We start from the raw sequence: 12,457 nt of genomic DNA, 5'->3' as shown, positions 1-12,457 counted from the left end.
GACTAAGCAAGTGAATCATCAATCCACCAGTCGTAGCAGGAAGAGTAATCTAGCTCAGGCCAGGGGCCATTGGCAGTCTCAGTGATAGAATGCTTTTCTTTTTCTTTTCTTTTTTACACTGGAGAAACAATACACGGGGACGGGGGGGGAGTAGACATCTTAGGAGACACAGTATAGAGGGAAGCAGGTGTCTCAGGAGACGCAGTGCTGGGGGGTAGTAAATAGAGTCTCAAAGAGGAGCAGTTAAGGTGTAGCCTGAAAATTTAAGGATACTGGGGTGGTAGAACGCACATATCGAGGAAAGGTCATGAAAGGAGGGTCCTGAAATTTGATCGAGTGCAAAGATATAACACTTTTCTTTACCCTCATGGCTGTTCTCGTGAGTTAAACTTGAGGGAGATCCTTGTGCTTAGTTGTGACCTTGTGAACCGTGACTAATATGTATAGAAGAGCCGGTTCTACCTGAAGGTAGCCTCGGGGCTAACACCCAGAGAACACCCAGAGGATGTCAAACGGATATTCTCACCCAACCAATCAGCCTCCTGGAGAAACTGGAAGAAAACAAAAGACTGTCTCCCTCCAAACCATCCACACGCACACTACAGAAATAATATATATTACATGACTACTAGCACACTACCTGATTACTTGAACACTACCTGACTACTTGACTACATGTACTTTGCACAGCGTTTTGCACTTGATTCCACTGTAGTACAACTGGTTCCGCTGTAGTACGACTACCATCACTTTATCACTTTATTACTTTATTATTGTGATCTTGTATCTTGTATCTTGATGCTGCAATGTTAATGTTGAGGAACCAAAGCCAAAGAATGTTACTCTTATGTACTTACAATACAGTACAATAACATGTAACTAATGAAAGCAACTCTGATTCTGATTCTGATTCAGTCAGAGCGATTAATGTTGTTCAGTAAGTCTGTTAGTTAGTTTATGTCATTACATCATATAATAATAATAATAATAATAATAATAATAATAATAATAATAATAATCATAGTAATAACTTTTATTTGTATATATATACACACAATGCAACGAAATGCTTAAGGCACACGTAGGAACAAAACAGTGTAATAAGTAAACATTTAAACATAATCAGAAACATAAATGTCAACATAAATGTCAACATTTATGTAAAACAGTGAGCCCATCCTCCAATTTCTACCTCCACCAGCCTCCCCTAATAGTATAGCAACACAAGTGCCATCATTTTCACAAACTGCCTCAACAACTACCACAAACTAGAGACAAAAGGCTATAAAGTTACCTTTTATGATAAACATAATCACACAGCCGTCGCCTAATTATCGTCCCTCTACAATTACCACTTTGAAATTAAACGTTTTAATCAATGTGTGTCCAACAGCGCCATCTAGTGACTATTTTTACAGAACCAGACCCATAGACATGTTCTTTACTATGCCGCCATCTAGTGGTCATTATTATATCAGAACAGGGTTGCCAGATAGGGCGGGTCACCGCCGAATGGGCTACTTTTGATCACACTGGAAAAAAAAAAAAAATTTGGGGAATGGAATGGGAATGGACTTTATTTGTCATTGCTACAGTACAGGTACCAAACAACGAAATTTAGGAGGGGTGGCTCCCCTGGTGTTAGGAAAGGAAAAAGAAAACACATTTTAGAAAAAGCATAGATGCATAAAATCACAAGAAGGTAAGGAGCTGGTTTACATCAATAAAGGCTATGTACACAATCCACTGTACTATACTGCACAGATAGTCAACTAGGGTTGTCATATTGCACAAAAAGTATTTTTTCACATTATTTTAAAGTGTCACAGTTTGCAGGCTTGAAAATGTACATGTTTGTGCCTCAGCACTAGCTGCCATACAATCCGTCCGGACTGTCCTGGGCCCAGAACTTAGGCCTTTTCTGTGTTCAGGGCCTTGACGGCCCTGTGGTAGAAGCAGTCCTTCAGTCTGTTTGTCTTAGCGGCCGGGGTCCTGTACCTCCTGTTCGAGGGCAGCTTGACAAAGTGTACGTGCCCAGGGTGGGTCGGGTCCTTGGAGATCTTGGAGGCCCTCCTGAGACAGCGTGTGTTGTACAGCTCCTCCAGAGAGGGGAGGGGGGCGCGGGTGATCTTCTGTGCTGTTCTCACGACTCTCTGTAGCTCGTTTCTCTCCGCTGTTGTGCAGCTGTGGAACCAGTTGGAGATGCCGAAGGTGAGGATGCTCTCCACTGCGCCGTGGTAGAAGGCCACCAGTATCTCCTTCTTGTTGTGTTGTTTCCTGAGGCATCTCAGGGTGTATAGCCGCCGTTGTGCCCTCTTGATGGTGCCTTTAGTGTTGTCCTTCCAGGCCAGGTCATCCCGCATGTTGTGTCCCAGGAATCGGAGGGTTGAGGCGGTTGGGCTGGATAAATTGAATTTAGGCGGTATCAAAATGTCAGTGCCTGAAAGTTACAAAATGCGTGAAGTTAAAACACACACCCTAGTAGCTACATACAATGTGCAGATTTTTTAATTTTATTTTACAAACATCATTGGCAACAGACATACACCTTCACTCCAAGCTATGTCACAGGAAAACCCTTAATAACCCGCGGTTGCTAGGGTTAACGTCCAGTCACGGTTGCTAGGGTTAACAAGCCGTACTCGAATTCTGATTGGTTTATCAACTAGAGCGACCAGCGATGTGCCTGAGCAGACAGACGATTAAAAAATAAGTTTGTGAAAGTCTACGACATAACTAGAGCTGCCAACACATTTTATTAGACTTAATAGAATTACTTAATATCGTATGTAAAACATCGTGTACTCTATAGATGGAAATCGAAAAACTTCACGAAAAACGCATTACAATTAATACATGGAATGAAATGAGGATCAGGAATGGTATCAAACACACACAACAAGAAAATAAACTACCTTCAAACAGCTCAATTTAAAGCCATTAACTAATATACTAAAGCACTATAGTATATTCTAGCCACGTCAATCAAAGAGGCAAACATGCAAAGAACACTGCTGATTATGTTATTCACGGCATTTAAACTAGTCTAATTTCAGAGTCAGTGTGTTCATTGTTTACCAAAAACAAATAACTAATCTACCGTACCTAATTCCTTCCACTAAACGGCAGCATAGACCTTTTAGTTTCTGTCCTCTTGCCGGTAGTTTTGACAGGAACCGATTTTAATCCGCCTGCCACCAACCTGATTTCACATCCACAAATCAAGTTCCCTGAAACCACGTGGTTTGGGTGTTGGTGTGCCAACATAGTCCGCTAGGAGGCGCTACTCCCTGACTCACTCACCGACTATTACATTACACTCAGGGACTTCCCAGCCGACCACAAACCAGCCAGGTATCAACTGCCGATGCTTGTAATATGAGCAACCGTGATGGTTTTACGTGATTTGTTGTTTTTGTAATCTATTCTATCCTCACAGCCCTGTGGGGAAAGGAAAGCAAGGGATTCACAATAACACATTTGAAATTGACATTGACTTGACAAGGCAGCTCATCATGGATGAAAAGACGAACATGTAGCCTGTTCTCTCAGCCTGGGGCCTGTAAAAGCCTACGGTTATCCTACTGTACGTTCCATATTCCTCCTTCCGTTCCATGCATTACAATGAGCCCGTCCTCTGATTTCTACCTCCTCCAGCCTCCCCTGACCCACCTAGTAGTTCACTGCTGTGACAGGCCATTTAAGGACAACAACACCTCAGTGGTGAACAACATCTGGAAGAAAAACACAGAAAGATCTTATAGAGCATAGATAGCAGGGGAGGCTAGTGGAGGTAGACATCGGAGGACGGGCTCAGCCTCATACCATGCCTAATTCAATTCTGTGCATTACAATGAGCCCCAATTGAAATAAGCCAGTGGCTTTCTTGGGTTTTTATCCTGTTAGTTGACCTTGTATGTAATATGTACTTTCATGTACCTACTTCTGCAAATCTTCTAATAAAGTTTTCAATCAATCAATCAATCAAGCCCGTCCTCCGATTTCTACCTCCACCAGCCTCCACCAGGTGTAGGATATATATATATGATAGGATAGGTGTGACGCATATTTCTCCCTATCCTATATTTCTTTTATTTCTCCAGATATAGCCTACACCTACAACCTTGGCGTGAAGTAGCGTGTGTGAACTCTGTGTCACGTTGCTATGGTGACTCAACACCATCAACAGCAGGGGTTTCTTGAGGTGGTGTGTGTTTTCAAACAAAACAGCTAGGCGTCCTTGGACGAAAAAAACAACGCTTCGTATCAAACCTCGATCACATCACACCCTGGTCACCTGACCCGTAGCTTGGCTTGGGGAGGCTGACTCAGATGACTGGACTGTGGTTGTAGCGAGCACTAGCACGCTCGCTAGCTAAAGTAAAACCGAAAGAAAGGGCAGAAGAAGAAGGGACTTTCCAGTGTGATGTCACGCTGCCTGTGTGTGCAAGTGCCCCGGCGTGGCGTGGTTATAGACTTACTGCCCCCCCCCCCCCCCCCCCCCCCCCCCCACACACACACACACACACACACACACACACACACACACACACACACACACCAAGCACTGCACGGTAATTACACACCAGGGGAGGCTGGGGGAGGTAGAAATCGGAGGACGGAGGCTCATTGTAATGCATGGAAGGGAATGAGGAACGGTATCAAACACGAGGGTCTGCGTCAGTTAGGATGATATGATACGATATGGACGTTCACACATTTAATATCAAGACAGTGTTGGTACTTTTCAGTTTTTAGGCGTTAGGGCTTGAGGAGGATACATGTCCAGTCATGTTCCTTCAGCTCTCTGGACCAGATTCAGAGTCGGACATTTTGTGTTCCCAGTGCAAAGGTCTGGAGATCTGATGGCCTGTTTCAAATCCCCTCTCCCTGCCTCCCTCCCTCCCTCCCTCTTAGAATCTGCACTCTGCACTCTTCCTCCTTGGGACCGGTGCTCTCCCTCCCTCCCTCCCTCAGAACTCAACAAGTCAACAACAGATAGGGGAGGAGACAAGATAAGAAACCGGAAAATTCAGGGGGGGTTTTAGACCCTGTAATGAAATGGGGAGCGTGGGTACTTCTCATTCACACACCAATGGCGGCAAGCTGCCATGCAAGGCGCCGGCCCTCTCTTTGGGAGCAATTTGGGGTTCAGTGTCTTGCCCAAGGACACCTCGACATGTGGCCAGCTGGGGATCGAACCGCCGAGCTTGCTATCATTAGACTTCCGATTTCTACTTCCATCAGCCTCCACTGCTTGACACTAACCAGCACATTCCGAAACACTTGTGCTTGTGTGTGTGTGTATGTGTGTGTGTGTGTGTGTGTGTGTGTGTGTGTGTTATCAATTTCAAAGTGAGACATGGGGTGAGAGACAGAGACAGCCACCATTTTGTGGAGATGTTACAACCCAACACATCTGGTGACAAAATGGTGAGCAGTGTCCGGCATTTACCTCTGTCACCCTCCGGCAGGGGGGGGTGGTGGAGAGGACCTGTGGCTGAGATCTTCACGGTGACCGAGCCAGGCAGAGTGCCAAACCAGCCTGCCAAAAACTATGGTGCAACAGACTTTGGTGCCGGGACTTTCCAAGGAAGTGGGTGAAAAAAAACATACCAGAAAATGTACCACACGTAAAAAAAAAAAATTCTCACCAAATCAAAATGTGTCATGTGACAAAAGTTGCATGCACAACAAAAACACCCCCATCACCCCATTTTATTTCTCATTTTTTATTGAAAGGACCACTGAACAGCAACAGGAGATCATACAGATTATGTAGACAACACACTGTACTGTAGTGTGTGTGTGTGTGTGTGTGTGTGTGTGTGTGGTGTGTGTGTGTGTGTGGTGTGTGTGTCTCTCCCTCCCTCCCTCCCTCCCTCCCTCTCTCCCTCCCTCCCTCCCTCCCTCCCTCTCTCTCTCCCTCCCTCCCTCCCTCTCTCCCTCCCTCTTAGAATCTGCACTCTGTACTCTTGGCACCGGTGCTGGTCTTGTGTAAAACTTACAGTCGTGGTGAGTTTAGAAGACAGTTTTTGGGTGAATCACAATGTGAAAACCACTCACACTCCCCCCCCCCCCTCCCCCAATCAACCACTCACCCCCCCAATCAACTACTCACCCCCCCAATCAACCAATCACCTCCCCCAATCAACCAGACACCCCCCCAATCAACCACTCACCCCCCAATCAACCAGACACCCCCCCAATCAACCAGACACCCCCCCAATCAACCACTCACCCCCCCCAATCAACCACTCACCCCCCAATCAACCACTCACCCCCCCAATCAACCAAAAACTAGATAACCAGGGGGGAGGCTGTTGGAGGTAGAAATCGAAGGACGGGCTCATTGTCTTACATGGAAGGTATCAAACGTTTTTCATGTGGAATACATTAGATTTCTTGCATTACAATGAGCCCGTCCTCCGATTCCTACCTCCCCCAGCCTCCCCTGATGACAACATAATGATAGACGTCTGCGTCTGCTTGGTAATCGATGAGTCATCAACCAAAAATGCATTCGCTGCTGATTGGTCCTCAGTGGCTCAGTTGGTAGAGCTAGCATGGCGCTAACAACACTTAGGTTGTGGGTTCGATTCCCGCTGGGACCATATCTACTGAGCAGTGTATGCACTCACTGCAATGAAAGTTGCTTTTTTATTATTATTATTGATGAATATGTTTAAGATCTTCACTGACAGGACCTATGATCACCTGTGAGATTCAACAGAGTACAGTCCTGCACAGCAAGCCCTTACCACTAAAAATGGCTTTGGCCAACAATAGGTTTCTAATCTTTAACTGAGTGAGCGAAAGAGAGAGCAAAAGAAAGTAGAAAAGAACAAGTTTATTGCCTTATTGTTTATTGTTAAGAGCAAACTACCAGACACTGGTCATCAATGTTGAAGAGCCCAAGCCAAAGAATTTTACTCTTGTGTACTTGGGGACGTAATAAAAGCAATTCTGATCTGATCTGACAGAGTTAACTATCTAGCGTTTGGATCACGCGCCAACGTAACAACACGTTGGACAAAATGGCCGACGGTGATCAAGTTTTACTGGTCATAAAAGGTGGGCAGGTCGTTGGCCAGAATGCATTTCTCCTCCGCGCCTTTCTGGTCGATGGTGACGAGATAGGCCACGCCCCCACTAGAGCCGTCCCGACCCATAGCCAATGAGATCGCTGGAGAGAAAGGGGGAGAGGAGAGAAAGAGAGAGTGTGTGAGAGAGTGAGTTAGTGTGTGTGTGTGTGTGTGTGTGTGTGTGTGTGTGTGTGTGTGTGTGCACGCGTGTGTGTGTGGGAGAGAGAGTGAGTGAGTGAGTGGGTGAGTGTGTGAAAGAGAAAGTAAGTGATATTGTTGAAAAGATATGTTGTAAGTCATGATCTTGTTTAGGCCTTAGGTTTTAAAAGAAACCTATTATGCTCTTGCTCTAGAGAGGCTGCACGTGAGCTGGTGACTGGAGGGTTGCTGGCATCATATCTAATCATAACGACAAAAAGGTTGAAGTTAGTCACTTACTGTTAACCACAAACTGCTGGCACTCTTCCCTGCTCATGCCTTTCTTGTACTCCGCATCCACAAACCCGTAGACGTAGGAGCTACCAGAGCCGCCCACGGCGAAGGGCTGTCTGGACAACATCCCATCCAGGGTCACGAACACCTGGGGCGGGTCAGAGAGAGAGAGAGGGGGGGGGGGGGGGGGTGAGAAGGCTCACACCAGGGGAGGCTGGCGGAGGTATGTGAGGGATGGTGAGGGATGGTGTCAAACACCTTCCACGCGTTACGAGAGCCCGTCCTCCGATTTGTACCTCCACCAACATTACAATATTGTAAAAAAAAAAACTAAATCTTTCTAGAAACCCAAACAACTCCAGATAGAACATAATAATGTGTCAAATATTGTTGGCATACAACATGTACATTTAGAAGCAATATCTCACTGAGTTTAATGCATTATACAGGACATAGCGCCGGTGTGTGGTGTCTACCTAGCAACAGGACTATGATTGGCTACAAAATGAAATATATATACAGTATATTATGAGACATTTCATAGTAACCGTAGTCTATCCAGACCTGTCCTCCGGCTCTCGTGTCCCACCCAGCCACGATCAGATGGGCCGACAGCTCCTCCTTGTACTTGTAGGAGATGTTCTTCACCAGGGTGGCCGCGGAGCGCACCTGGGGGTCCCGGCCCACCTCGATGCTGCGGAGGAGGAGGACAACTGCACGTGATGGACTGACTTATATGGCGCCTTTATCCAAAGCGCTTTACAACGGCCTCTCATTCACACACATATTCACACACCAATGGCGGCCAAGCTGCCATGCAAGGTGCCGGCCGGCACGCTCACAGGGAGCAATTTGGGGTTCAGTGTCTTGCCCAAGGACACTTCGACATGTGGCCAGACGGGGCTCGAACCGCCGATCTGCCGACCTTGCGATCATTAGACAGCGGCTCTACCTCCTGGGACACAGCCACCCCACGTGAAACGGCGTCCTCTGATGTCTACCTCACCTCCGCCAGCCTCCCCTGACACTCGTATCCATGGGTACTATGCTGTAGTAGTGGATAACTAAGTTCGTTGGTGTTTAAGGGCAGGTGTGTAAGGGTAGGTGTGTAACAGCAGGTGTGTAAGGGCAGGTGTGTAAGGGCAGGTGTGTAACAGCAGGTGTGTAACAGCAGGTGTGTAACAGCAGGTGTGTAAGGGCAGGTGTGTAACAGCAGGTGTGTAAGGGCAGGTGTGTAAGGGCAGGTGTGTAACAGCAGGTGTGTAACAGCAGGTGTGTAAGGGCAGGTGTGTAACAGCAGGTGTGTAAGGGCAGGTGTGTAACAGCAGGTGTGTAAGGGCAGGTGTGTAACAGCAGGTGTGTAAGGGCAGGTGTGTAACAGCAGGTGTGTAAGGGCAGGTGTGTAACAGCAGGTGTGTAAGGGCAGGTGTGTAAGGGCGGGTGTGTAAGGGCAGGTGTGTAAGGGCAGGTGTGTAGTGGCAGGTGTGTAAGGGCAGGTGTGTAAGGGCAGGTGTGTAACAGCAGGTGTGTAAGGGCAGGTGTGTAAGGGCAGGTGTGTACGGGCAGGTGTGTAAGGGCAGGTGTGTAAGGGCAGGTGTGTAGTGGCAGGTGTGTAAGGGCAGGTATGTAACAGCAGGTGTGTAAGGGCAGGTGTGTAAGGGCAGGTGTGTAACAGCAGGTGTGTAAGGGCAGGTGTGTAAGGGCAGGTGTGTAAGGGGAGGTGTGTAAGGGGAGGTGTGTAAGGGCAGGTGTGTAAGGGCAGGTGTGTAAGGGCAGGTATGTAACAGCAGGTGTGTAAGGGCAGGTGTGTAAGGGCAGGTGTGTAACAGCAGGTGTGTAAGGGCAGGTGTGTAAGGGGAGGTGTGTAAGGGCAGGTGTGTAAGGGCAGGTGTGTAAGGGCAGGTGTGTAACAGCAGGTGTGTAAGGGCAGGTGTGTAAGGGCAGGTGTGTAAGGGGAGGTGTGTAAGGGCAGGTGTGTAACAGCAGATGTGTAACAGCAGGTGTGTAAGGGCAGGTGTGTAAGGGCAGGTGTGTAAGGGCAGGTATGTAAGGGCAGGTGTGTAAGGGCAGGTGTGCCCCACCTGTGCACGTCCAGCTGGTAGTTGACGATCTCAGCGATGGTCTGGGCGTCCGCAGCCGAGCCTGACAGGGCGCAGAAGATCTTCTCATGGAGGAGGGACAGCTTGTTCATCACCCTGTTCACTACTGTCTCCCTGGAGGGGGGAGGGGAGGGAGGGAGGTGAGGGATGGAGAGGAGGGGGGGAGGGATGGAGGGGAGGGGAGGGAGGGAGAAGGAAGAGAGAGGAGGGAGGGATGAGGGGAAGAGAGAGGGAGGGGAGGGATGGAGGGGAGGGGGGGTGAGAAGGAGGTGAGAGGGAGGGAGGGATGAGGGGATGAGAAGGAAGAGAGAGGAAGGGACAAGGGGATGAGAAGGAAGAGGGAGGGAGGGATGAGGGATGAGGGGATGAGAATGGAGAGAGAGGGAGGGATGAGGGATGAGAAGGAAGAGAGAGGGGGGGAGGGAGGGATGAGGGGATGAGAATGGAGAGAGAGGGAGGGATGAGGGGATGAGAAGGAAGAGAGAGGGAGGGATGAGGGGATGAGAAGGAAGAGAGAGGGAGGGATGAGGGGATGAGAAGGAAAAGGGAGGGGAGGATGAAGGGCTTGTACTGTAAATAGTTCGTTATTTGTCAGTCGGTCAGTTGGGACATGGAGGGTGACCTACCCAGCGGACACGCGGGAGTCAGACCCCAGCACGACCCCTCCATCGAACTCAATGGCAATGATCGTAGTCTGCAACCAGAGACACAGGACTGGTGAATATAATATAGATGGCAATAAACTGGAGTTAGCCAAACTGGCAACTCATAGGCTACAATGAGTATTTCTGCTTGTAAACCCCCACCGCCACCATCCCATCATTAATAAAGCACTTTGAGCTGCAACGTTTGCAGGAAAAGTGCTACAGGCTACAAATAAAGGTTATTATTATTATTATCCCTAAAAAAGGGTTAAGAAAAAGTTAAGGAAAGTAAACAACACTTCGTGAGTTTAGAATGATAAGGTTCTATCTCCGTTTAGAATGAGAAGGTTCTATCTCCGTTTAGAATGAGAAGGTTCTATCTCCGTTTAGGGTAGTTCAGAGATATTGAGCGTCAAAGTTTTTACATTCCATTATGTTCTGTGAGATGGAACCTTTGTATTTTATTAATTATTAACTCAAAAATGTCAACATTTAAAAAAATAACACCACACAGGCATTAATAAACACCTAATGGATCAGATTATGTAAAAAACTCAATTTTGACCAAAAATTGAGATAGAACCTTGTAATTCTAACGTCACGACTTGTCACCAACGTCCAACACCTCTCGTAGTTCAAACAGCAGAGTCACTCACCCCGGTCTGGACCTCTTCTGATAACCACCCCGGCGCTGATCCGTGTGACATCTCTGAGTCGGTGGACTTTGTGTATAAATGTGTATAAATGTGTACAAATGTGTAATTCACGAAAATGCAGTTCTACCCTGGGAAGGCAGCCTAGTTTATTAGTTTCCTACCCGACGACACACAGAGAAGCGACCCAACGCACCTGACAGTCATGTAACCCAACACCGACCCCAGCCTCAACCCAAGCCTTTACATCCGCGAAGATGTTCTATGAAACAATATTACAATAAATGATACTGAATACGAATCCTCCGTGTTGGTTAGAAAGTGAAGTATGAGTTGTAATGGTTTCATTAAGACAGTCAGTTGTTCCTTTCTGTCGCTTCCTGAATTAAACTGAAAACGAAAGTTAATCTGACGCCTGAGGGAATTTGAGGAGTCGAGGCGATAAAGTTTCTAAACTTTTAGAAACTAAAACTAAAGGCTACATTTATTTTATCGGATAGATAGATACTGTAGTAGCCTAGGCTGTGTAACGAAAGCAGTGGTATTGACACGTTTATGATATTTCTGATTTGAATATGAATGTCAACCCAACACATAAGCAGTAAGTTATGATCATATGACAGCCTGTGAGACTGTGACCTGTTAAATCAAACCTCAAACCCACCTGTTCAGACCCGCATAGGTTGCCCATAGCAACCCCCCCTCCTCACTGCCACGGTTCATATTTGTACCCCATGAATATGCTTTTATTCATATCAAGTGTTCTGTTAATGTGTTCTGTTTTTATCTGATGTTTAGTGTGATGAGACCCTGGTGATAAAGCACTTTAAAACTAAATAAACTCAAACTTGAACCCTTATACTTTACATAGGCCCAGAGCTTCCTACAGCTGAATGAGAGCAAGGGGGAAATCCTCCTCATCGGCAACACCAATCCTCCTCATCGGCAACACCACCGCCATCACTCAGCTCAGCACCAACATGGGAAGCCTGTCCACCCTTGTCAGACCACATGTCAAGAACCTCGGTGTCATCATTGACTCCGAGCTTAACCTTGACCGACAAGTGAGCTCCGTCGTGAAGGCATGCCTATACCAACTACGCATCATAGCCAAGATCAAGTCCTTCCTCACCCCCAGCGACCTGAGGAGGGTCGTCCTCATGCTAATATCATCTAGGCTCGACTACTGCAACTCACTATATGCGGGACTTCCTGATAAGACCATCTACCGCCTGCAGCTAGTCCAAAATGCCGCTGCCAGGCTGGTGTCAGGCACCAAAATGAGGGACCACATCTCCCCTGTCCTCATCTCCCTTCACTGGCTCCCAGTGAAGAAGAGAGTGAAGTTCAAAATCTGCACCTTTGTTTTTAAAGCTCTCAACAGTCTCGCCCCACCATACATCAAGGACCTCCTGGACCAGTCTACCTCCTCAAGGCCCAGACCCAGGCTCAGGTCCGACGCCCAACTCAGCCTGAGGGTCCCACGTACCAACCTCAAGAGGAAGGGTGACCGTGCCTTTGCGGTGATAGCACCGACCCTGTGG

The 12,457-nt window shown here is 47.4% G+C and overlaps 1 protein-coding gene across 1 annotated transcript; it reads right to left on the bottom strand.

Moving 5' to 3' along the window:
* Window positions 1-7,051: 7,051 nt before the first annotated feature.
* Window positions 7,052-10,967, bottom strand: psmb9a (proteasome 20S subunit beta 9a; the record flags this gene model as incomplete). The annotated part of the gene is made up of 6 exons (XM_080532487.1): window positions 7,052-7,186; window positions 7,524-7,665; window positions 8,082-8,211; window positions 9,599-9,730; window positions 10,243-10,310; window positions 10,917-10,967. The coding sequence occupies 6 exons, from the start codon at window positions 10,965-10,967 to the stop codon at window positions 7,059-7,061; spliced, it is 651 nt and encodes a 216-aa protein (XP_080388613.1). The 3' UTR covers window positions 7,052-7,058.
* Between the last annotated feature and the right edge of the window lie 1,490 nt (window positions 10,968-12,457).

Source organism: Nansenia antarctica, assembly GCF_963989245.1.
Source record: "Nansenia antarctica genome assembly, chromosome: 5".
In the NCBI taxonomy this organism is placed as follows: domain Eukaryota; kingdom Metazoa; phylum Chordata; class Actinopteri; order Argentiniformes; family Microstomatidae; genus Nansenia; species Nansenia antarctica.
Note: the sequence above shows the minus strand (reverse complement) of the source record. Positions and strands in the feature narration are given on the sequence as shown.